This window comes from Emiliania huxleyi, assembly GCF_000372725.1.
Source record: "Emiliania huxleyi CCMP1516 chromosome Unknown EMIHUscaffold_13, whole genome shotgun sequence".
In the NCBI taxonomy this organism is placed as follows: domain Eukaryota; phylum Haptophyta; order Isochrysidales; family Noelaerhabdaceae; genus Emiliania; species Emiliania huxleyi.
Genome location: NW_005201287.1, coordinates 122,351 through 146,480, shown reverse-complemented (window position 1 = coordinate 146,480; position 24,130 = coordinate 122,351). Strand labels below are relative to the sequence as shown.

The following is a 24,130-nucleotide window of genomic DNA, read 5'->3' as shown; positions in this document are numbered from 1 at the left end:
GTTGAAAAACAGAAAACAGAAAACAGAGGGGGGCCAGGGCCCCCACTACGATTAGACACACGCACCTGGCTCCTGGGACAAGCACAAGGCGAGAACGCGCAGCATGTGCAGTACCGTTCAGCGGAGGGGGGTGGGGGGGGGAGCCGAGGGGGCGACGTCCCGACACGGCAGCTTGGAGCTGACCCCGGGAGAGAGAGAGACGAGCGATGGCACGCCCCCAATGACCCTAGACAGACATGACGAGCCGACAGCGATGCAGCGGCAGCGAAGGCGGCGAGGAGAGCCCGCGCTGCAGAGCTCCGCCGGGCGGCAGCAGAGACATCGGCGGACGGGGGAGCACGGGACACGTCGGCATAGGAGCCAGGGGGGTGGGAGAGTTGAGTCGTGCAGCAGCACCGTCTCGGCAGCGAGGCCGACGATGGCGACGGCGGCGACGTAGGCGAGACGGTGGCGAGGGTGGCGACGGTCACGATGAAGGTGGCTTGACGAAATGGATGACGCCATCGCGCAACATGACATCCTCGATGTCGTCGTCCTCTAGGGACTAGGCGGCGCGCAGCGCCGCTCTCGCAGGCTGTTTTTGACGGTTTCTACACTTTGTTTTTGTTTTCAGTCTAGGGGGCCCGACCCCCTCAGAGGCGGCGGGCGGGCGCCCACTTACCGAGAGATCAAAAACGCTCGGCCTCGTTCGCGCCGCGCGTGCAGAGACTCGATCCACGATCGTGCCCACGAGAAAAAAGTCCAGTGTACCACATGCGACATGCACAGATAGAGCACACACATTCCTACGGCTCTATCGGATCGAGAATCGACAAGACTCGTGTGGTATGCATGTCCGTCAGCTCAACCGACTGAAGGCGGGCGCCAGCGGCTCGTCGATCCCACGCGGCAACGCGAGCGCGGCGCCTGCCGCGTGCAGCAGCACGAACGCCGCGAGGCCGCCAAAGGCGAGGAGCGCGCCGCTCGGGGGCTCCGCCGCGGCGGGGCGCGCGTTGATGGCAAACGCAAACAGGGGCGCTCCAATCGAGGGGCCGGCCGCCTTGGCGACAGACTCGACAGTCACCACGACGCCGTTGATTGCGCCCGAGAGTGCGGGATAGGCGCAGCAGGCGTTGTTGGTGTGCGCGACGGAGGCGGTGCAGCCCGTGTTGAGGGCGGCGGATTGGGCGGCGATCAGGACGGAGATGGCGGCGAGCGGAGCTCCCGCTGCGTGCGCGATCGGTAGGCTGACTATCGCGGCGGCGCCGACGGTGCACGCGCCGATGAAGGAGCCCCAGACGCCCACCCGCTCGAAGACTCTGCCCATCAGCAGCGTGGTCCACAGCAGCTGCACACCAGCTGCGCAGGAGAGCAGGGCCCCCAGCTGCCCTCCCTCCAGCGCCAGCCCGCCCGCCCGCGCCGATGCGATGGCCCAGAGCGGCACCACGTCGTACGAGGCAAAGGCCGCGAGTCCGATCCCCGTGCGCAGCCACACGATGGCAGGCAGCGGCGGCGACCGCAGCGCGGCCCGCAGCAGCGCACCCTCGCTTCTGTCGCCGCCATCACCCGCGCTTTCATCGCTGGAGTCGAACCGCTGCCACCGCTCGCCGGCGCCGATCCCACCGTCGGCCTTGGGCGGCAGCGGCGGCAGTGTCTCCGGCACGAGCGCCCACGCCGCGAGGGCCGCGGCGGCGCCAAGCGCGGCGCCGATGAGCGAAGGCAGGAGAGCGGGGTAGCCTGCTAGCAGCCCATAGGTGGCGCCTCCGATGGCCGGCCCGAGCAGGTTGATTACGCCTCCAGCGCCAAAGACAAAGCCAAGCAGCCGCGAGGAGCGAGGCCCACCCACCTCGGCGCAGAGAGGGCCGAGCACGCTATTCCAACCATTGCAGCCCCCGAGGAGGACAAATCGCACGGCCAGCGCGCCCCAGAGCGAGGTAGTGAAGCCAAAGACCAAGTTTCCAAAGGCGATTCCGAGCATGGAGCCGATCAGGGCCGGCCTCCGTCCAGCGCGGTCGGCGTATTGCCCCCACAGGACCGAGGTGGGGAGCCGGCCGAGCGGAAGCATCGTGGCGAGGAGGCCGGCAACGTACCCGGCGCTGTCCTCCGAGTCGACCCATCCGCTGTCGGCGGCGAGGAAGCCGGCGTACGCAAAGATGGAGCACATCGAGTAGAAGTGCGCCATCTGCGCGAGAGAGAGAGCAGCGACCACGGCCGGCGTCATCAGCGGGGCCACGTCCGATCCATGCGCGTCCGACGCAGATTGAGCTGTCGCCTCGGGCGCCTTGCTCTCGTCCGACAGCAGCGGCCTGTCTGACAGCCTCACGCCGAGTACAGTGCGTTCGGCGGGCCTGTCGAGGCTGAGCAGGCTGGGGGTGGAGTCCGCCGTGCCGCCCGTGTATAGTGAGCTGCTCGCCCGCAGCGGCGACGCTGGCTCCAGGCGCAGGAAGGAAGGGTTGCGAGAGCCCGCGCTCACAAGCGCCGGGAGGGGTGATGCTCCGCCGAAGCTGCTGGAGCTGAGCAGGCTGGGCGAGCGTGATGCCCCGCCGCTGCTGCGTGTGCCATCCGCAAGGCTGTGCAAGCTCGTCGAGCTGTCGTTGAAGGACAGTGTTCGGCCCAGTACGTCGAGCGCGTCCACTGTCGCGGAGCGGGAGCGGCGGACGAACGGCGCGGATCCGCGGTCGCCTTCCATACACATGTGCACGGGATCCGCGCAACGAATTGGGGGACGTCGCGCGCGGGCGACCGTAATAATGGGTGGCCGTTAATCGTGATGCGCCCGCCGAACTGGAGAGGCAGTAGGAGCAGCGCGGGTTGGGGAGCGACACCATTGCGCGATGCATCTAACGACTAATAACCGCCTGCGCCCAGCGCACCAAGACCGAAATGAATGGGGCTAGTTAGTACAAGTACTAGCATCTATCTAGCACTCAGCGGCTGGAGAAATTTACCTTTATACGAAGGTGGTACCGATTCTTACAGAGCCGCGCCCTGCTCGCGATCGGCGGCGAAGACAGCAATAGCGAGTTCGTTAGCTCACTGAGACGGCAAGTTCCTCTTTGTAGCTCGATCGGTCACACCGCCATCACCGCCGACATCTCCCAGTGAGATGGTGGAGAGAGGGGACGACACTGCTTCAGCAGCGTGCACCTCGCTCCTATACCGTGTTTGTTGTGACCCCCCCCCCCCCCAGTGAGCACACTCCAGCGAGGGAGGGCGAGGGGTCCCGTACTATGCGGAATCGACCCAATCCAGTGCTCAAGTGCTCAGACGGCAAACTCAGTCAGTCAGTGGCAAACAAAACCTCGAGCCGCTCCGCTTGGCGCTAATTTCCCGCTGCGGCAACCACAGCGGCGCCTGCCTGGCGCCGCGACTGCGCCTACACCTAAATAACCCTACTGAATGGCTACTGCCGCCGCACCGTGTGAAGAACGTGTCTCTCTGCGATTTCGGGCCCGGGGTTGTGCGTTTATGTGAACAACATACAAATACTCAAATAAGAAAACCCGGACCAACCAACCGCCGCAAAGTGTCTGATGCACGTTGAAGGCACCTCAAACTGAACACTGAGCAGAAGCATGGCAATGCTGAGCCTGCTGTGCACAGTCATCGGCTTTTCGTCGACGCCAGTCGACCCGTCTCCAACGCCGTCGCCAACGCCGCCGCCATCGGCTTTGCCAACGCCACCGCCCTCGGCGTCGCCCTCGCCGCCACCTCCGTCGGCGCTGCCAACGCCACCGCCCCCATCGGCGTCGCCCTCGCCCCCACCTCCGTCGGCGCCGCCCTTGCCACCGCCACCCGCGTGGGGCCCCTTCAGCGTGTGGGAGTTCAAATCCCAAGCCGCCTTTGTGTCGTGTGACTTCTCAGCTGCTGAGGAGCTCCCCCTGGACGATCCGTCAAACTCAATCTCCGGCGACGAGTCCGTCACTCGCACGTTCGGCACCCCCGCCCTCGTGATTGCCGAGGGTGCCTTTGCTGGATTCTCGGTCCGCTTCTATGGTGGCGCGCCCTCAGAGTACTGCCAAGCAGGACAGAAATTCACCGTCGTCGGCGATGGGCCTGGCAGCAACGCACCGATCCGTATCGGCAACTGGGGCAAACCGGGGGAGTGGAACCCAGCCGGCTTCCTCGCATCGGCCACTCGGGACCAGCAGATCATTTTCGACTTTCCGCTGTTCGCCCCCGCGCCGATCGCCGTGTCCGCCGAGGCAGCACCCTAGCGCTTGCCATAGCCGTCACGAAAAGAGTCGACACTTAGATGCTCCTCTTTTGTGGCAGCACATTGTGCTTTGTGGCAGCACGGGTGCGGTGCCCGAGACCGGGGGAGCTAGGCGGGGGGGAGGGAGGTGCGCGCTACGCGGGGGGGAGGGGGGGAGGAACCCCATTAGCCATACCAGGTTTAGACCCAGTTTATCGTAAACAGGACTAATCTGGTTCGTGTTTAGCAGTGGTCTAAACTGGTCTAAACTGGTTCGCTTGGAACCCTCCTCTTGGCTCTTGGGTATTGTGCCTGGTTCTCTCAAACTCTCCTCACAACGCACATTACAGTATTATCTCGAATCTCACGCCAGAGAGCAATCAGGACGCGAATGGAGGCCCAGTCAGTGCAGCTCGGGCAACTCCCAACTGCACAGAGGCAGAACAGACATCAAGCCTGGGCTAAACCAGGCGTGATTGATGGAACCACGTCGGTGAAAAACGAAAAATTGCCTCCGCGAGACCTCGATAGAGTAGTGATGAAGGCGCTCTTTTTGATTGAAAATAGTACCCCACCTTCCCCCGACGGCCTTTGCCTGACATCCACACGAGGCATACCATGCACTTTCCTCGTCCGCTCGCGCTTGCCGCGCCGCATTGCGCCCGACTATGCCGCCGCGAGCTGCACACCTAGACCCCCGCGACGCCTATTGCTCACGGAACCCGCCGCCCCCTCACCACCCCTACCATGCGATGCGCCTTTGCTCGCGGCGCGAGCGGCTGCACCCCCCTCGGCCTCGCACCGCCTGCCTACTCCCGCTCGCAGGTACAGCCGCTAAGCATGGTATTGCTGAGCCTGCTGTGCACGGTCATCGGCTTTTCGTCGACGCCAGTCGACCCGTCTCCAACGCCGTCGCCAACGCCGCCGCCATCGGCTTTGCCAACGCCACCGCCCTCGGCGTCGCCCTCGCCGCCACCTCCGTCGGCGCTGCCAACGCCACCGCCCCCATCGGCGTCGCCCTCGCCGCCACCTCCGTCGGCGCTGCCAACGCCACCGCCCCCATCGGCGTCGCCCTCGCCGCCACCTCCGTCGGCGCCGCCCTTGCCACCGCCACCCGCGTGGGGCCCCTTCAGCGTGTGGGAGTTCAAATCCCAAGCCGCCTTTGTGTCGTGTGACTTCTCAGCTGCTGAGGAGCTCCCCCTGGACGATCCGTCAAACTCAATCTCCGGCGACGAGTCCGTCACTCGCACGTTCGGCACCCCCGCCCTCGTGATTGCCGAGGGTTCACCCTTTGCTGGATCCACGGTCCGCTTCTATGGTGGCGCGCCCTCAGAGTACTGCCAAGCAGGACAGAAATTCACCGTCGTCGGCGATGGGCCTGGCAGCAACGCACCGATCCGTGTCGGCAACTGGGGCAAACCGGGGGAGTGGAACCCTGCCGGCTTCCTCGCATCGGCCACTCCGGCGCAGCAGCTCATTTTCGACTTTCCGCTGTTCGCCCCCGCGCCGATCGCCGTGTCCGCCCAGGCAGCACCCTAGCGCTTGCCATAGCCGTCACGAAAAGAGTCGACACTAGATGCTCCTCTACGCCTGCCTCCCCGCCGCCGGCCACGCTCTCCCCCGGCGAGCGAGGAGGCGGTGGGTTACAGTATACAGAGAGACTCCCCTTACTTTCTCTCTACCCGTAGAGCGGCTCGTAGAGCCTATAGAGAGGGCCTCTCGTCTTCGTGACATCGATGAGGCTTGCATGTAAATAGAGGGGGGCGCAAACAGGGCCTGTTTGTTTGTATCTTTCCCTGCAAGCCTCATCAACGGCTTCCATCTGCACCAAGCATCCATGATCCAAGCAACTGCGTCCCCCCCCCCGCTGCTGCCGCGCTCGCAGAGTCGACGGACACGAGAGGGGAACCGGGGTGGCCGGAGGATGTGGTGGACTGGAAAACTGGAAAAGCGCCTCTGCTGGGAGGAGGCCTCTGCTGGGAGGCGGCCACGCAGCGCGGGCGGCGCACCCCGCCGTCCCCGCCGCTTCACCACGCAAAACCCGCGGCGGCCCTCGCCGCCATCGGCCCCTTGCGCAGCCAATCGGCCTGCAGCACCCACATCCCGCGCGCCGCCTCGAGGTACGACAGGTTGGCGCCGCCCCGCCAGACGGCCGTGTCGGGCTCGATGCCGTCCGGCAGCGGCGCCACGGCGACCCGCTCGATCCCCTCGGTCGACTCGGGCGCGAGCTGCCAGCAGCTCGAGAGGCGCCACTCGAGGTACTCCTTGAATCCGCGAGTGCGCGTTGTGCCGCCGAGCAGCACGATGGCGCCTAAGCAAGCCGGCTGCCCAACCGTGAACCAAAAGGGTGTGGAGGTGGCGCCGCCGAGCGCGCACGACGGCGCCGTAGAGCCGCCGCTTCACCTCCGAGGACTTGCCTCGCTCCACCATCCGCACGATCACCTCGTCGAGCGGCGCGTACCCCAGCTCCTCCTCCGCCGCGGTGCCGCTCTGGTGGCGCGCCCCGAGCAGAGTCATCTCGGGCTCAAAGTTCTGCGCCATGATCGGCTCCTCGCGCTTGCTTCCGCTCCGCCGCTCGAACGGCTTGTCCGCCGGAGATCCCGCCTCGCGCCCGCCCGCGTCGGCGTCATCGACAGCGAACGGAGGCGGCGCCGTCAGGGCCGCCGCCGCCGCCGCCGCCGCCGCCGCGCTGTTATCCCCCCCCGCCTCGGCCGCGGCCGCGGCCGCCGCCGCAGCCGCAGCCATCTGCTGCTGCCGGAAGCCAGGCGGCGCCCGCATCGGCGCTGCGGACTCGACCAAATACGCATCGTCCCACACGTCCTCTTGGTCTGGGGGGGCCTGTCCCAAAACGACGAGCGGTGACTCGGCAACAAGAAGAGCGGAGCCGTGTCGCACCCACCTCTGTGTCTGGGGGCGGGGAGGGGGGGCGCGCCGCGTCTCGGCCGCCGTTCGCGCGGCCAACCTCGCCGCCCCCCTCCGCCGCCCTGCCGACAAGCCAGCCGGCGGAGGCGGTCGCGGCGCGCCTCGCCGCCTGCAGCGCGCGCGTGGCGGCGGGGGCGAAGAAGAGGAGGGGCGGCAGACACGCGAGCGAGCCTGCGTCGAGGAGGAGGGGAGGGGAGGGGGGAGGGGGGGGTGGAGGGAGGAAGACGCGGCGTCGCGGAGGGCGGGAGAGAGAGGGAGAGGGGAGGGAGGGAGGGGAGGGGAGGGGAAGGGAGGGAGGGGAGGGGGAGGGAGGGGAGGGGGAGGGGGAGAGCGAAGACAGGGGGAGGAAGAGGGGGGCGCGCGGCCGGAGCGAGCCTAGCTGGACGAGGGCCGCGGCGTCGCGCGGCGAAGGAAGGCGGCGGCCGGGCGGCGCGAGGTCGGCGAGGGCGAGGACGGCGCTGTTTGGCGCGTGTGCCGCCTCGAAGCGGAGGTGGCAGCACCCCTCTCTCACCACCTTCGCCTATCAGCTAGACAGCGGCAGTGCAACCGGACGGGCCTGCAGCAAGAAGCTGCCCTCCCCCTCGACCGGCCGCGCCTCGCGTAGCCGCGCGTGGCCACTGTCGCCGCCGCCACTGTCGCCGCCGCCGCCGCGCCTGCCGCCTCCGACCGACCCTCTCTCCTCCTCCTCCTCCCACGTAGCTCGGCACGTAGCTCGGCCGCCTCCTCCGCCTCCTCCACCACCACCTCCTCCTCCTCCGCCGCCTCCGCCTCCTCCCGCCCCGCCTCCTCCTGCCCCCCCCGCCTCCGCCTCCGCCTCCGCCGCTAGCTCGGCGAGGCGGTCGTGCAGGCCGTGCCGCCGCAGCAGCGCAGCGAGCAGCGCGTCAGCGTCGTCGCCGCCGTACTGCAGCCGCGTCGAGCACCCGGGCCTAGAAAGGGAGAGAGGGGCGCAATCGTGGAACAAAACAAGGACCTGCAGCCCCGCGTCGAGCAGCCGGGCGCATCGGGATCAGCTCATCGACGCAGACGACGGCGCCGCGCGACGCGCCCAGCCGGACGACGCAAGCGGAGGAGAGGCCGAGCGCGAGGCAGGCTAGGGTGGCCTGACACAACGGTGAGAGACGACGACAGTGACGATGAGGGTCATCAGAGACCCGAGGGCGAGGCAAGCGAGGGGCGGGCCTCCTCCGCCACCAAGCAGGCGCGCATCCCCATCTCGACCAGCAGCAGCTGCAGCAGGGCCGAGCCATCGCAGCGCGCGAAGCCGTCCGGCAGCGCGAGCACCGCGCAGCAGCCGTGCAGCTGGCTGGGCGCGAGGCCGACGCCGGCGACGCCGCCGCCGCCGCAGAGGGCAGACTCGAGGAGAGTGACCACCGCTGCGCGTAGCACGCCTGCAGGACATGTCTCGGACATGTCATGGACGTGTCCTGGACAGTGACCACAGCCGCGCGTAGCACGCCTGGCGAGGAGCGGCGGCAGAGCCCGCCTGCTCACGCGATGAGCTGTGAAGAGACGCCGCTTCACACCCTCCACCCGTGCAGCGGGGAGGAGCCCGCCACGGCGGAAGGGGTAGCAGAGCGCCCACCCGGAAGGATCTGCCCTCGCCGCCGCCTCCGCCGCCTCGCCAACGAGGAAGCGACCCTCGCCTGTGCACATGTCCGTGCACATGTCCCGGACCTGTCTCGGACCTGTCTTGCGCACTGCCCGCGAGGAGGCGAGCATCGCCTCCGTCGCCTGCGCCGAGGCCGGCCGCCCTCCCCTCGCCGCGCGCCTCCGCCGCTGCCTCCGCCGCCTCCGCCGCTGCCGCCGCCTCCGCCGCCGACGCCGCCTCCGCACCCGCGCCCGCCTCCACAGCAGCAGCCCTTCCACCCAGGAGGGTTGACCCGATGCGAAGCGCCCGTGCAATCGGCCGCGCCGCCTCTGCGAGAGCCGCCTCGTCCTCCGACGCGGAAGCGCCTCCCAGCGATGCCACCGCCGCTGCCGTAGCCGCCGCCGCCGCCGCCGCCGCCGCCACCGCCTCGCCGTTTCCGTCGCCAGCGGGCTGCGTGGTGCGCCAGGCGACACAGCTGGGCAGAACGAGCGGGACGGAGGAGGTCGCGAGGCCGACCCGGAGGTGCGTCGAGCCCGGGTGCAGCACGACCACCACACCGCCCGCCCGCGGGTCGACCGCGCCGCGCCTCGTCTCCTCCTCTTCGAGCGCGGCGGCGCTCTCGAGGGCGTCGCCGGCCGGTGCGGCCTTCTTCTTCTTGCTGCCGCCGCCGCCGCCGGCGGCGGCCGGCCTAGCGCGCTTTGCACCGCCGCCGGCCTCCTTGGGAGGCTTGGGCGCCGCCGGCTTCTTCGAGGGCATGCTCTCGCTCACAACCGAGGCCTGGCTGGTGTCCCGCAGGTAGAGGAAGAAAACGCGGGGTGCGCTTCTGAGCTCCCCGGCCCTGGATGTGCGGTTGCTGACTGCACTCCAAGTGCTCCAAGTGCGTGACGACTCGTCGGGTTCCCCTCCTCTGCGCGAGCGCGAGAGTAGTACCCCCGAGAGGGCAACGATGAGCGGTGCGCGCAGGGGTCGACGTGGAGGCTGGAGGGCGATGAACGCGCCGGCGCCGGGTGAGGCGGCGCTCCGAGTGAGTACGCGAGCCCTGTTTCCAACCAGGCCCTTCCAGGGGGTGACAGTGTTCAGTGTGGATGGTAGATCGGTCAGTCGGGACGCGTGAGCCGGACTTGTGGATGGAGCCGGACAGGCCGGATGGCTTTCATTTCTCTCTGCGTTCTCGCACATGGAGTGCGAGGTACTCGTTCTGTTGCCGTCCCAAACTGTCTCTCCCCTCTCTGACTCCCGGCCGGGGTGGGGCGCGCGCCCGCGCGCGGGGGCGGCGGGTGTGCGGGACGAGGGACGTCTGTGTGCCCGAGAGCGATGCGTCATGTGTGTCTGCCTTGCGTTTGTTTCATCTGGTAGCGTTGACAAGCTCCAAGCTGCCGAGCCCAAGAGCCAAGTCACGTAAGTGCAAACACAAACAACTCTAACACTCACACGTAATTTGGGGCCTGGAGCCCTGTTCACGCGCGCGCGAGACGTGCAGACAGGGTTGCCAGGTGAGAGCGAATGGCGCGGTTCACGCCTCGCACAACAGAGAGAGAGATGCGCTCTGCATGGTGGGACATAAAAGAGAGCGAGTACTTGGGCGAGTAGGCCGTGCTAAAAATCTCGTAAGTGCTAGATTTCAACATCGAAGGCTAGCTCAAAAGAAAAATTCTAGCCGCGGGAATTCTTTTTCCGGTCACAGAACATAACGACGCTGCTGGCGACTAGAGGCCCCGCACCCTCTCCGAGGACCGAATGGGTTCTTGCCCGGCCGCGCGCAGCGCTAATCGGGCGTCCTTTGCTCCTCCGCGAGCTGTAAGGGGCGCAAAATCTACGAATTAGATGCGTCGAAGATGCAGTCGTGCCCTCTTTCGAATGGCGGCAGCGCCGGCGCGCAGCGCCACGCCGCCAGGCGTCCGCCGGAGGCTCCCCGGCCGACACATCCCGGCAAGCTTGCCGCGCGCAGCGCCCCGCGCCGCAGGCCCGCCGGAGGCTCCCCGGCCGACACACCCCGGCTGCTTCCGCGGGCGCGCGAGCACCGGCGCGCCGCGCCACGCCGCTAGGCGTCCGCCGGAGGCCCGCCGGAGGCTGTTGCTGCGGCCACACTCCGGCAAGCTTGCCGCGCGCGGCGCCCCGCGCCGCAGGCCCGCCGGAGGCTCCCCGGCCGACACACCCCGGCCGTATTCGCTCGTCCACTCCTCGCCGCGCCGCTCTTGCGCACCTCTTGCGCCCCCCTCTTCCCCGCCGGCCCCGAGAGACTTGGCACGCACCCCCGGCCCCCGCCCCCGCCCCGCCCCCGCCCCGCGGCCCCCTCCCCCCTTTCACGCCGGGCAAATCCCTTGTGCTGCAAATCGTGGCAGTTGATGTCGGGGGGTCCTTTGCCCCCCCCCCTTCCCACCAACCCTCCCATTCCGCTGCCTAGGCTCCCGGGCCCAACCCCTGCCCCGCCTGGTCCCGCCCCCCTGGGGGCCCCCCCCTCACCCCCCCCTCACCCCCCCCCCCCCGTTTTCCCGGGGGCGTACGCCGCGGCGCACATCCGTGCCGTTCCAGCCGCCCCCCCCCACCGCGCGCGCCAGCCCCCCCCCCCCCCCACCGCGCGCGCGCCCGCCCGCCCTCAGGCCTTGCCCCATCTCCCACCGCCGCGGTACTCCCCTTTTCCACCGCCCTGTCCACCCCCTGTCAGCCGCCGCGGACACCCCCCCCCCCCTCCCCCCTCCTCAGGCCTGCGCCCCATCTCCCGTCGCCGTTGCGGCCGCGCTCCCCCCCCTCTAGCCGCCCCCCTCACCGCCCACACACACCCACCCACACCCACACCTTAGCCAGTTGCGGCGGCCTCCGCAGGTGCGGACGACTGCGCGGCCTTTTGCGCCAGACGCCAGACGTGGCTGATAGATTCTCGCTCCTGTGGGCAGTTCTCCGCATCCCGGGTAGAGCGAGCTCCCGAGGTGCTACCCGCTGCGCGCATTGGACTCCAAGTCGATACGAGCGCGCCGCGCGTGGAGCACGCGGCGCGCTCGCATCGATTCGCCACTTCCAGCGTGAGCCTCTGAGGTCGTGTGTAAATAGCTTCAAAGGAGGACCAAAAGGGATCTCTCTCCGTTCTACTAATGCCCTCAAAACAGGGACCTTTGGCAAAGGGGCTGGGAATGCTGCGCCGTCTCGCCCCGCCACCCCCCGCGCCGCCCGCGCCCGTCCGCCGTTCGACGACCAATACCATTCATCGGGACGCGGGGGCTCTCTCGGCTACGGACGGCCTACGGGACCGGCCCCAGCTTCGGCTGAGGGCTGAGGTAGTGGTAGTGGTAGAGCCCGACAAGCTGCCGAGCCCGAGGAAGGAGGTGGGGTCCTCACCCGCCGTCACCCCGGCGGCCCGCGCACGCACGCCGTCTGAGCCTAGCGCAGCGCGAACTCGCTCTGAGCCTAGCGCAGCGCGAGATTTGCGCAGCAACCCGGCCGGGCAACGCTTGAAAAAAACTTATTTCGAGGTCTCGGGGCTCTAATCCAAGAGACCTCGAGACCCTGCGTGTGTCGAGGGCGTATCATACCCAAACCACGCTGGCAGCCCGCGGCTCTCCCTGCGCTGGCGGCTTACGATCTCTCGTGCTGCGCACATGTCGTTGTACGACGTGCTCGGCGTCCCTCGCAGCGCAACAGCCAAGGAGATCCGCACCGCATACCGCCAACAGGCCCTTCTCTCGCACCCAGACAAGCACCCCGGCGATGACAGCGCTCGACGGCGCTTCCTCGAGGTGTCCGAGGCCTACGCGGTGCTAGGGGACGAGCACAGGCGCGCGCGGTACGACCGAGGCGCCACCATCGACGACGCGCCGCCCGACGTCGACCTGCGGCGCGCCAACGACCTGTTCAACGCCAATTTCGGCCAGGTGCGGCTGCGGGCACACACTGCCGCCAGCGCGTCCCCTGCGCGTCTGTGACATCGCACCTCCCATACACGGACGAGCCGTCACTCCCTCGCCCGTGCCCCGCCCGCCAGGCGCTGATGCGGCAGTGGTCTCCCGGCCTCACTGTCGTCGGGACTCTGGTCTCTGACGGGCGGAGGAAGGTCTTCACCATCTACCCGGACGGATCGACGGAGGAGCAGGAGGAGACGGCAGCCAGCTCCGTCTTCAACTACCTTCGCACCACAACCACGCTGCCGGGCGGCGGGAGCTGGCACACCATCCAGATCACGACGTCGCTCGGCGCGCGGCTCGCCTCGCTCCTCGTCCCTCGCTCGCTTGCGGAGAGGCCTCTCTTCGGCCGACTCGCGACGGCGACGCCTCCCCGTAGTCCTGGAGAGAGGAGGCCGCGACGCCCCCCCCTCGTTCTGGAGAGATGTCGTCTGGGTAGCCGCAGCACGCTCGCTGCAGCGCCGCGCCCGGCCTCTGTCTGGAGCACGGGTCCCTCCCTCCCTCCCACCCACCCACCCATCACCCCCACCCCACCCACGCCACCCACCCCACCCAGGCGGCTGTCTCATGGCTGCCGACCGCACTCGCCGCCACCCTCGCCGTCCGCCTGCTGCGAGGGCCGTCCCGACAGCCTGGCAGTCTACCCGACAGCCTGGCGGTGTCGCTCTCGAGCGCGGCGACGGCCGGGATACGCTTCGATGGGCTAGGAATCCTAGTACCGCCAGTGTGATGACACTTGGGCTAGTATCGCCTGCCGCCTCCCGGTGCTGCCGGCTCGGCACTTGATTCCACTTGTAAGTCACTTGAGGCGACGGGCTGGGGGCTAGTTATTTTGCCGGAGTCACACACTCATGCACACACTGCAACTGCACACACTGGTGATGATTCTACCATTGACCGGGTGGGCCGGGTGCCGCTGCCGAATAAAACGTACACCATCTCGTTCTCGACATGTGAGCCAGACGAGAACGAGCGTGGCGGAGTGCGATTGGGATCGCGAACATATGACTCGGGGAGATGGCACCCCGTCGACAACGCACGCCCCGCCCGCGCGCCGCCGGGAGGCACAATCGCGACGACAAAACAATTTCCGACGTCGCACGGCTTCTGCGGCACAGCGCGCAGGCGCACGATGGACAGTGAGGACAAACTAGGCGCCCTCATTAAATGGTCCTATCCGCGCCCCTCCCCCTGATCCCACGTCCCTCGTTGAGCATGCGTTGAGGGTTGAGAGCCTATTGCGCTTGCCTGGCGGCCGGGCAAAATGTACACGGCAACGCGCCAAGCGGGCGCAGCGCCCGCGGTGCACAAGCGAGGCCCGCCGCCCACCGCAAGGGCATAGAGCTTGAGCGCCAGAGTAGGCCTAGGCGGTCGAGTAGGCGGAGCCGCCGTGCTTGGACACGTCCATGCCCGCCATCTCCACCTCCTCCGACACACGGAGGATGCCTATTCTCATCCGGGCGAATGTGAGCAGCGCGTGTCTACAGCACAGCATGCGCTCGTGGCAGGGGTGCCCGCGAATTTGAGCGCATAGAACATCATGAGCGAGAGAGTGGCAACCCACAGCGTCTCGATGCAAACCGCGGCGATCTGCGCGCCGAGGAGTGTGCCGCCGCCGTAGATGATGCCTGGAGGCGAGGGGGAAGGGAAGGGCACTTGGGGTACCGGGACCGGGGCTGGGAACCGCTGCGTGAAGGGCGGGGCAGCTGTTCGAGCGCCTTGGTACGCCTCGAGCGGCCCACATTGCGTTGGGTCGGCGATGCATGTGACCGATTCGGCACCGGCCCACCCCATCGTGATGTAGTTGTTGCTTCCGAAGATGCCGACCGCGATGACGCCCCAGCCGCCGCACGCGCCATGGACGGCATACGCGTCGAGCGGGTCGTCGATCTTGAGCTTGAGCATCGTCTTGGAAGCGCCGTAGTAAACGAAGGCGCCGATAAAGCCGGTGAGAAACGCGGCCCACACGTGCATCGACGCGCAACCGGCGGTGATGGAGACGAGGCCGGCGAGGATGCCGTTGCAGACCATGCCCACGTCGTACGTCTTGGAGAAAATGCGGTCGAAGAAGACGACGGTGAGGCCGCCGATGGAGGCGGACACGGTCGTGCACATCGCGGCCCGCGCCATGACCGCGCCTGGTGGCGTGGAGGAGGGATGAGAGTGGCGAGGAGGGTAGGTGTAGGTGGTGGGCGCACATGAGTGGAGGGCGCAGGAGCGGGGCAAGTCAGGGGGTGGGAGGGGCGCAGAGTGGGCGGGGGAAAGCGGACCGTAGCCAGCACCGTTGATGCCGAGAGTGGAGCCCTGGAGAAGGCAAGCGCGGAGGGGTCATCACAATCAGCAGAGAGCGGAGGCGAGCTGTGAGGGATATGAGGCGCGAGGCCGGGTTGCAGGCGGCGGCGGCGCGGCACCGGGTTGAAGCCGTACCAGCCCATCCAGAGGATGAAAGTACCGACGACCTGGAACGGAGTCGACTGGCCCGGGATCGGCATCACCTTGCCGCTCTCGTCGAACCGCCCCGCCCGCGGCCCAATCACAAACGCGCCGCAGAGCGCCGCCACGCCGCCCGTCATGTGGACCACGCCCGAGCCCGCGAAGTCGATGCAGCCGCCAGCCCAGGTTTTGTCTTTATCCTTGGTGAAGCCACCAGAGAGGTAGCCACCATCACACCACACCCAGTGCACGACGACGGGGTAGATGAAGCCCGTGATGATGGTCGTGTAGATGAGGTAGGCGATGAGCTGCGCCCGCTCAGCGACAGCGCCAGAGACGATGGTGGCAGCGGCGGCAGCAAAGACGTACTGGAAAAACCAGAGGGCCATCGTGTAGCCGTAGCCTTCTCCCCCCGACTCTTGCCAGTCCTTCCCTTCCCAGCCGGCGGCCGCGAATGGACCGCCATTGTTGGGAGCGGTGCCGATGAACTCGTTTCCGTCGTCGTAATCTCCGCTGTCTCCATAGGCGACGCCCATGCCCCATAGCCACCAGATGATGGCACCTGGGGCAGCACCGTGGGGGGCTATTTTAGGACGACACGCCGGAGCCAGGGGCATTGGGGGCACTGGGGGTGGGCGCGTTCAAGCGCGGCGAGGGGGGAAGGGCACCAAGGCAGGCGTCGAGAAGATTCTTGAGCAGGATGTTCTTGGTGTTCTTGGTGCGCACCGATCCCGCCTCGAGCAGCGCGAAGCCACACTGCAGAGGTGGGGCGGGGGGGGGGAGATCAAAACTGAAACCGCCGCAGCCCGACACACATCGGGGCTGACGTTGTGCCTGCATGAAGAAGACAAACACGCCGCACACGAGGAGGTAGAAGGCGTCTAGCGCCTGCGCATTTGTCCCCAGAAATTCCTTCGCCTCCAGGGCTGCAAGCCTCTCCTCCACTTCCGACATTGACGTGTGTCAGTTGAGGCTGGAAAATCTGGGCAGGCGATCGAAGGGGAACAAACTCGGGAACATAAAACTGCGACGGCGTGCGATCTTGGCCAAGACGGCCGCATTTCGAAACCGAATTTGTTACGATCGGATCGGCAGGTCGGGTCGGCATGCGCATGCTGGACTTCGTTATCTCCGAGGCTTCGGGCCTTTTGCGTGCGCTCGTCGACGTCGTGAAGGCCAGCAGAGAGAGAGAGTTGAATTAGACTTCCTAAGGAGGCGAAGTGGCTCAGGGCTCGGAGCAAAAAACGGGTCGCTCCTCATCGCAAACCCTGTCAGCAGAGTCCTCCCACCTACGGGAATGTACGCACATGAGAGAGATGTGCATGCAGTATGGTTCTTGCACTTGTGCAAGATTGGGCGTCTTCTGCAGCAGTCCCTTTGATGGGAGGCCCCAGGGTGGGGGCCACCTCGAACCCCCGGCCAGGGATTCGAGCGGAGGGTGCCCCGGATTCATCTATCCGTTGGGCCCCGGTACATTCATTAGAACTGATCATCACTTTGCGCAGCAGCCGTCCCTTCGCCGACTGGACGGCAGTGCGCTGCGTTGTCGCTCTGTCGTGCACGCTCTCGTGCCTCGTTGTTGTGACACGGGAGTAGAGTCGAGAGGTAGCCCTCGACGAGACGACCGGCGCTGCGATGCCAGACCTCGCTGCCGCCGAGCTCAGCATTCCGGCCGAGCAGCACCCCGATCCCGCAAAGCCACTGGTGATGCCCGAGCTCAGCATTCCGGCCGAGCAGCACCCCGATCCCGCAAAGCCACTGGTGATGCCCGTCGACTCAACAGTGGTAGGCTCTACCCGGCGCTTCATTCCGTGGTCGGCGGTGGGCAATCCGGCCTTGGCCTCTCGGAGTGAGTTGTCCGGAAGGCCAGCCGGCGCGCGGTCGAACTTGCCCAACGCCGAGTCCTCGGAGTCGCCTGTCGAAGTCATGACTGGCGCCTTCCTCGAGGGCTCGAGCGAGTCGTGAAGCTTGCGCAGCCCCGCCAGGATCGAAGCGAACGGCTTGCCGTTGGTCAGCGCGTGTTGGTAGGTGGGTAGCCGCGCGTGAAGCTGAGCATCCAGATCAGTCAGGAGCAAGTCCATAGGACGCCGATCCGTCGGAAAGTAGAGCGAGACGAGCTGCCGGTAGGCTTCATAAACGACCGACGGGGGCGTTGGCCGAGGCAGCGCACGGAGCAGGGAGTCGAGCGTCGGCGCCTTGGCTGCAATAGCGCGCGAGCAACGCTGCTCGGCCACTCGGTCGCGCGCCACGGTGGTCCCGCCCACATACTCGGCGCGAGTCTCAACCTCCGCAGAGTAGTTCTGAAAAGAGTTGGTCCTCAGGCAGGCCGGGAAACTCGAGCGGGTAGTCTTCAGCATGCTGAGCACATGCCGAGCGAGCAGGGAGGGATGCCCATCGCTCGCTCGCGGAGTGATGTGACCAGCGGCGGCAGCGAGCGATGCAGCCCCCACGACGGCGCTCCCCATGGGATCGACGCGCGCTGCCGCCGTGAAGACGGGCCCCAAGCAGCGGGTCATGTCAGACAGGGCTGCGAACGGGACGTCGGCCGTAGGGTGCGTCGCAAAGAGCCCCGACTGTCGCGTACTGCAAGAAGTCGACGACCTTTGCTTCTGCCGATGGCGCTGGTCCCAAGGGTGTGATCGCCTCAGAGTACCCCAAATCGCCCCACTGCAGATAGAGCTCGGGCACCGGGATTTGGCGGGAGTGCAGAGCCTGGATGCACACCGTACGGAACGCATCCTCATCCACGTGCACCGTGCTGAAAACGCCGAGGTCGGACAAGGCGCCGAGGATGCGGCGCCAAGCCGCGGCCAATACGGCCAGCCGCAAGACGCTGAGCCTGTCAAAGTGGGTGGCCACAGCGGGCTCGGGCTCACTGAAGGCGAGCAGCGCACTGATGGCGACCCACTGCGGAATCTGGACCCACGACGGTTGCATCCCCGGAGGAGGAGGGGGCAGCTGGAGGAAGGCCGGATTGCCCACCACAGACCACGGAATGAAGCGCAGGGTAGAGCCCACCACTGTTGAGTCGACGGGTATCACCAGTGGCTTTGCGGGATCGGGGTGCTGCTCGGCTGGAATGCTGAGCTCGGCGGCAGTGAGGTCTGGCATCGCAGCGCCGGTCGTCTCGTCGAGGGCTACCTCTCGACTCTACTCCCGTGTCACAACAACGAGGCACGAGAGCGTGCACGACAGAGCGACAACGCAGCGCACTGCCGTCCAGTCGGCGAAGGGACGGCTGCTGCGCAAAGTGATCAGTTCTAATGAATGTACCGGGGCCCAACGGATAGATGAATCCGGGGCACCCTCCGCTCGAATCCCTGGCCGGGGGTTCGAGGTGGCCCCCACCCTGGGGCCTCCCATCAAAGGGACTGCGGCAGAAGACGCCCAATCTTGCACAAGTGCAAGAACCATACACAATCAAAAACCCTTCGGGTCACTCCTCATCGCAAACCCTGTCAGCAGTCCTCCTCCGGGAATGTACGTAAGAGCCACATACAGAGAAAAAGTAGAAAAACGCCGAGATACTGAAAGAAAGAAAACCGCGCGCGGCCTCAGCCGGCCTCCAGCCAGTTTGCGCTTTGCAGTACCGGGTACGCACTGGAGCCACACGCACAGCTGCGCGGTATCTATCACCATGTCGATGACTCGCCCGCTCCGCGATCTGCCCAAGTGCGAGCTCCACATCCATCTCGAGGGAGCGATGCGGACGGAGACCCTCGCGGACCTGTGCGCAAAGCACGGCATCACCCGGCCGGAGGACACGCGCCACAGAATGTATTCAAATTTCGACGCCTTTGCCAGCGCGTACCGCGCAGCGTGCGAGTGCCTCCGCCACCGCGACGACGTCTTCCGCATTGTGCGTGAACTCCTTGAGGACGCGCTCGCCGCCGGCTGCCGCTGGGTTGAGGTTGCGCCGAGCTTGCAGCTGTGGTGCGACCGCTTCGACGGCCTCGAGCCGACGGTGCTGCTGCTGCTCGAGGCGGCGGCGGCGGCCGAGGACTCCCTCGGCGGCCGAGTGGTGAGCCGAGATCCAGCCGAGAGATCCAGCGGAGGTCCAGCCGAGGTCCAGCTGAGATCCAGCCGAGGCCCAGCCGAGGTCCAGCCGAGGTCCAGCCGAGGTGTGGCTGAGAGTGTGGCCGGGGCGCAGCTCGCTGGCCTCTGTCGAGGCGGACTAGAACCGACTCCACCTCACCGCCCGCCCGGCCGCCCCAGGCGTGCGCGTACATCTTCTCGGCCGAGAGGCATGAGCCGGCCGCCAACGCCGAGCGGCTGGCCACGGTGGTGGGCGGGGTCGTCTCGCGAGGCCAGCACCTCGTCCACGGCCGGGCGGGCATCGTCGGCTTTGGCCTGCACTCTGCCGAGCCGGGCAACCCGCCGGCGCCCTTCGCCGAGGCGTTTCGGATCGCCGCCGCGGCCGGGCTCGCCGCGTTTCCGCACGCCGGCGAGCTCGCTCCGGGGGGCGGCGCGTCGGGTGCGGACTCTGTGCGGTCGGCGGTTGACGACTTGGGCGCCCGGCGGGTGGCGCACGGCGTGCTGTGCTTCTGCGACAAGCCCCTCGTGCAGAGGCTTGCGCGCGAGGCGATCTGCCTCGACGTGTGCCCGAGCTCGAACGTGCTGCTGCGGTCGGTGCCGTCGCTGGAGGAGCACCCGCTGCCGGCGCTACTGCGCGCGGGCGTCCCGGTGACAATCAACTCGGACGACCCGCTGCTCTTTGGGCCTCGGCTGCTCGAGGAGTACGAGGCGTGCCGCGCGGAGCTGCACATGACAGACGAGGAGCTGGCGAGGGCAGCCACCTGCTCCTTCGAGCACTCGATGGCGCCCGAGGACGTCAAACGACGAGGCGTTGCTGACGTCAAGCGCTGGCTGGAGGGTGCTGGCTGAAAAGAGGAGTTGGCGCGCCGACTTTTCCGCTGCGTTGAGGGCTCGGCGAGCCCAGCAGATGTGAGCCTCAGCATCAGATGTTGCGATTCTCAGATGAGAGACCGGAAGCGTGAGGCGTGCGGCGCGACTTTGCTCTTTGGCGCAATATCGACATGTGTTTGGTCTTGCGCGCTGTATAACACACGTGTTTGATCATGCCACGATCCGTCTTAAAGCCGTAAATTTCTATTATAGTGTGTGCGACACAGTGTAGTCGAAGTTTTGTCGAGTGAGGAGTGTACGGGCAGCTCTGGGCCGGCGCGGGGGCCCTAGAGGGTGTTCATGCGGAGGGGAGATGGGGTCCCATGGCCCGCCGCAGGCGCCGGTTTTTGGCGCCATTTTTCTTTTTTTGCGCGATTTTTCACTTGTTCATGGGTTTGGGAATTCGGCGTACTTGCGGCCATGCTATCACGCCTTGCGACAACCTGTCGGCGCTGCTGACCGTGCCATGATGCACAATTGATCACCTGCATAGCTCGCGGCCTTAGTATCAAGCATTCAGTGACGACCTGATCCTACGGCCAGTAGGAAGGTGTCCTTCCATCGAAGCATCGTGTGCACGCTTCTGGCGCAATGCGCGTCGCCTCGGATTGGCTGCTGGCACTCTCAAGGCTGTGCCTACACAGCCTCGCGCGCATGGGCAGTCAAGAGGGACCACGCTCCTTCTCAGGACAGCGCCGGTGCCTCTCTCTTGGACCGGCAAAGGTGGTGGTCTCGTGTCACCAATGTGGGAGCGACCAGTGCGGCATCGCGCCATCGACAGCTCTGGACTGCGCCTCACCACTGACCGGGAAGGCCGCCAAGTGGGCCAGCACCGGTCGCATATTGTGGCAGCAGTCAGCAGTTCATGGCTGATAGCTAGAGCAGCAGCGTCAGGGTCGCAGGGTCGGATCGTGTCAAGCCTCTCGCCCGGCCGGCCGCGTGCAGACGTCGGCCTGTCTGCTGTCTGGAGTGATCTGTCGGCGGTCAGTACGACCAATCAGGTTGGAGGTTTCTCATGATTGGAGGGTCTATCTGTATGTACTCCTCGAGATCTCTCCAAATCTGCCCTCTGTTAGACCAGGTTAGATCGGTAAGTCGGTGCTAGTGGAGACTAGTGGAGCCGGAGCCCCGTTTCCGCACTGCTGCGCGGCGCACGGTGCCTCCGGGGGCCCCCGCGCCACCCCAGAGACGGGCAGTGTGGTCTGTGGACCGTGAGTTGGCCAGGGGTTGTGCGCCGATCAACGTGGACGACGGCTTAAAGTGCTAGTCCCCGTCGCGCGTCGGGAGTATACAACCCCGGCTAGCCGCCGACCAAACACAAACAAACCCAAACCCAAAAGAGAGAATTTTACAACAATACAAATTGTGCAACACTAACAATTGTTAGTGCCAGTGCGCGCCAGTGGCACTAACAATTGTTAGTTTGTTAGTGCCAGTGCGCGCCAGTCCCGTGCAAAAGTGAGAATCCTCACCCCGCGTGATGAATACTTGCGCGGACGGGCGTAAACTTGGATGACCTGACCTTGACGAGCTTGACCATCCGCCCCGCGCCGCCATCCCGCACGGCATGCACCTCGCGCCCCGTGACTACAAACCAGCGACCGTCACCGGACTCATCTCTGGCTTTGGAGTGCTCGGCAGTGCGGGAGGGTGGTATTCTGCAGTGGCGCCTCCTGGGCAAGAACGCGGCCTTTCGTCCAGACTGCAGCTGGCACTGTACAAGTTAGGAGTTCGGAGCAACCACGGCTACTGGATGTGGAGTGGCTTGTCGGCGTCGTGATATCCCTCAGCATGCTGGTTGAGCAGCGACGCAATGCGCCAACGCGGCGGCAACGCGGCGGCGCTCAGCAGACTGAGAAGCAGGCGCGATGCCCCTTCCGACCGCCTTTCGCGCTTTGGTGCTCGTCCATCAGCACACAATAGCCGAGAGTGACACTCGCCTCGAGCTCGCGCGCATCGGCACCGCTCGCATCATCGAGGGGCTGCAGGCGGAGCTGGACGAAGCGGAAAGGCGGCGAGAGGAGATGTCCTACGAGCTGCTGGGCCGCCGCCCAAGATCCGGCGGCTGGCGGTACGTCGCCGCGGACAGCTTTGACCGCCTCCAGCCCACCTTCAACTCCCAGCGAGCGAAGGAACTGGAGCGAATTAGGCTCCTTCGAGGTCCGAGCTGAACTGTGCTGACGGCCTAAAGCCGTAGCTAGCTTTTCACTCTCACGCAGGTTCCAGGCGAAAATGCACAGTAGCCAAGACGCAAACGATTACGATGGTCTGGGTTTTTGCCCCGTGATTGTGTGCTGCGCCACACACGCCGGGCGGGTCTCAGAGACATGCACTGGCCACACTGGCGTGGCACTGCGCACTGGCTGCCGCACTCGCAGAGCTTTACCTTCTTACGAGACGCTTCACTCCGGTCTCCGCGCACCACGGCTCACGCGGGCGCGGCTCGGCCGACTGCACGCTAAAGGCTACAGGGTTGTTGCACGAGTATATGGGCCAAAAGCGTCGAAAATGTCCCAAAAAAGTTCTTGCGCTTCGGCGGTTAGTGGTGCGCTAACCTCCGAGAAACCCTTCGGGTCGCTCCTCATCGCAAACCCTGTCCAGCCCTGTCAGCAGAGTCTCCTACGGGAATGTACGTAAGAGCTACATACACTGAAAAAGCGTGTCTCGAGTTTGTTGCAGCCCCACAGCCGGCGCACGCTGCCAGGAAGCACCGCTCGCGTGTCGGCGGCACTCCCTGGCACCCAGTGAGTGCCGCGAACCGACCAGACGGAACAGGCTCGACGCCGCGCTCGCTGTGGGGCTGCAACAAACTCGCCGCCGAGCGTGCCACCGAAGGTGTCCCGGCGGAGGTGGTGGAGTTTGAGACCTGAGGCTGCGGAGGTGACGCCTGAGGTACCGGCCCGTGTACGGCGACTCAGCCGGCGACCGCCACGGGCTCAGGCGAGACTTGTCGACTCGTTCCGGCTCAGCTTCACCATGGTCCTCGGGCGTCTGTCGACGTCAGGACCACCCATACAGCTCGCGGGTTTGAGGTCGCAAGAGCCAAGATGGTGGCGTTTGGACATCCCAACCATCCCACAAGACAGCCTGTAGGTGATGGCGGGACGGCGCAGTGTTTGTGGCACTCGGCAGTAGGCACCTGCGGCACGGCCCCGCTGTCGGCTCTCGCGGGCTGCGGAACCGGCCCCAGAAGGGGACGGTCCGGGCGAGTGTGGCAGCTCCTGCGCTAGTATGGGCACCATCTATCACAACACTACTGACCCTGGCCATTAGAGCTGCCAGGGATAGCGTCAGGAGCCGGTAGGAGTCAAAACCCCTCATATTTGAGACATCGTGGCCCATATACTCGTGCAACAACCCTACACGCTCGCACACCACCTGCAGAGTGGCTCTCCCAGGCGCTCAGCCCACGGCGGAGGCACGCCAGGCCCCGGGCAGCCGGCCGTCACTCGCCTAAGCGCCTAAGCGGCCTAAGCAGCGGGGGTGCTTAGGGTGCTTAGGCGCTTAGGCGGCCCTTGCGAGCGTGGCGGCGTGGTGGTATCATAATACAAGAGACTCCGATGACACGCATGATGCCCCTGCTAGTGTCATCGCTCAGAGAGCAGCCCCACCACGTCGAAAGTCTACCACTGTCCCTGGTCGCACACCGCCGCTGCGCTGCGCTGGTGCGGCTACTCATCATCAGCCTCGTCACACGCCTCCGCCAGCAGCGTGAACTCCTTATCCAGCCGGTTCTTGTAATCTTGTATCGCTGACTTGACCGTGTCCGCACCTGCATGGTCCAGAAGGTCGCCGTGAAAGACCCAAGCGACAGAATGGAAGCCACGGTCGTCGGGACCACTGCCGAACCTGCCAGAGACGAGGTACTCCAAGCGCTCGTCGTCTTCATCGACAGGGTTCCTCAGCGCCACCGCAGTCATCTGGCTCGGGTCGCAGTAGCGCATGCCGAGCACCTCTTCAATCTCCAGCAAGTCTGCGTCCACGTTGCCGACGCCGCGTGCGTCCACTCATCCACTCTAGGACGAGTTGGTCGTGCCGAGGTTTGCTCTCCGACGCCGTGCCGAGCGAAACCTTTTCCTTCGAAGCCCGGCGACGTAGCCGGGCGAGCGGAATAGGGCAGCCCTAGAGAGCACCTTGAGGCCATTCAATAGAGCCCGTGGTATAGTCGAGAGTCGATCGCCGGCCGGCGCAGTGCTGCTCTGACCGCTCCGACGT

The 24,130-nt window shown here is 66.2% G+C and overlaps 7 protein-coding genes across 7 annotated transcripts; 3 read left to right on the top strand and 4 right to left on the bottom strand.

Moving 5' to 3' along the window:
- Positions 1–838: 838 nt before the first annotated feature.
- Positions 839–2,674, bottom strand: EMIHUDRAFT_98146 (hypothetical protein; the record flags this gene model as incomplete). The annotated part of the gene is made up of 1 exon (XM_005789090.1): positions 839–2,674. The coding sequence occupies one exon, from the start codon at positions 2,672–2,674 to the stop codon at positions 839–841; it is 1,836 nt and encodes a 611-aa protein (XP_005789147.1).
- A 2,094-nt stretch (positions 2,675–4,768) lies between these two features.
- Positions 4,769–5,929, top strand: EMIHUDRAFT_433676 (hypothetical protein). Its single transcript, XM_005789089.1, has 2 exons — positions 4,769–4,785; positions 5,000–5,929. Exon 2 carries the CDS (start codon positions 5,015–5,017, stop codon positions 5,711–5,713), a length of 699 nt encoding a protein of 232 aa, XP_005789146.1. The 5' UTR covers positions 4,769–4,785; positions 5,000–5,014; the 3' UTR covers positions 5,714–5,929.
- A 272-nt stretch (positions 5,930–6,201) lies between these two features.
- On the bottom strand, positions 6,202–6,715 carry EMIHUDRAFT_200885 (hypothetical protein; the record flags this gene model as incomplete). The annotated part of the gene is made up of 2 exons (XM_005789088.1): positions 6,202–6,498; positions 6,578–6,715. The coding sequence occupies 2 exons, from the start codon at positions 6,713–6,715 to the stop codon at positions 6,202–6,204; spliced, it is 435 nt and encodes a 144-aa protein (XP_005789145.1).
- A 5,562-nt stretch (positions 6,716–12,277) lies between these two features.
- EMIHUDRAFT_62926 (dnaJ protein) lies at positions 12,278–12,601 on the top strand (the record flags this gene model as incomplete). The annotated part of the gene is made up of 1 exon (XM_005789087.1): positions 12,278–12,601. The coding sequence occupies one exon, from the start codon at positions 12,278–12,280 to the stop codon at positions 12,599–12,601; it is 324 nt and encodes a 107-aa protein (XP_005789144.1).
- A 1,339-nt stretch (positions 12,602–13,940) lies between these two features.
- On the bottom strand, positions 13,941–15,850 carry EMIHUDRAFT_62984 (ammonium transporter; the record flags this gene model as incomplete). Its single annotated transcript, XM_005789332.1, has 5 exons — positions 13,941–14,058; positions 14,115–14,232; positions 14,359–14,715; positions 14,913–15,572; positions 15,679–15,850. 5 exons carry the CDS (start codon positions 15,848–15,850, stop codon positions 13,941–13,943), a joined length of 1,425 nt encoding a protein of 474 aa, XP_005789389.1.
- Positions 15,851–16,208: 358 nt separating this feature from the next.
- EMIHUDRAFT_200881 (hypothetical protein) lies at positions 16,209–18,121 on the bottom strand (the record flags this gene model as incomplete). Its single annotated transcript, XM_005789086.1, has 4 exons — positions 16,209–16,217; positions 16,507–16,582; positions 16,655–17,326; positions 17,595–18,121. 4 exons carry the CDS (start codon positions 18,119–18,121, stop codon positions 16,209–16,211), a joined length of 1,284 nt encoding a protein of 427 aa, XP_005789143.1.
- A 1,446-nt stretch (positions 18,122–19,567) lies between these two features.
- Positions 19,568–19,894, top strand: EMIHUDRAFT_63041 (hypothetical protein; the record flags this gene model as incomplete). Its single annotated transcript, XM_005789085.1, has 1 exon — positions 19,568–19,894. A coding segment is annotated over one exon (327 nt), but the record flags the coding sequence as incomplete, so codon positions are not given.
- Positions 19,895–24,130: the final 4,236 nt, after the last annotated feature.

Bases quoted from the DNA above. Each gene is read 5' to 3' on its own strand.
- EMIHUDRAFT_433676 (XM_005789089.1), top strand. From the start codon at position 5,015: ATGGTATTGCTGAGCCTGCTGTGCACGGTCATCGGCTTTTCGTCGACG.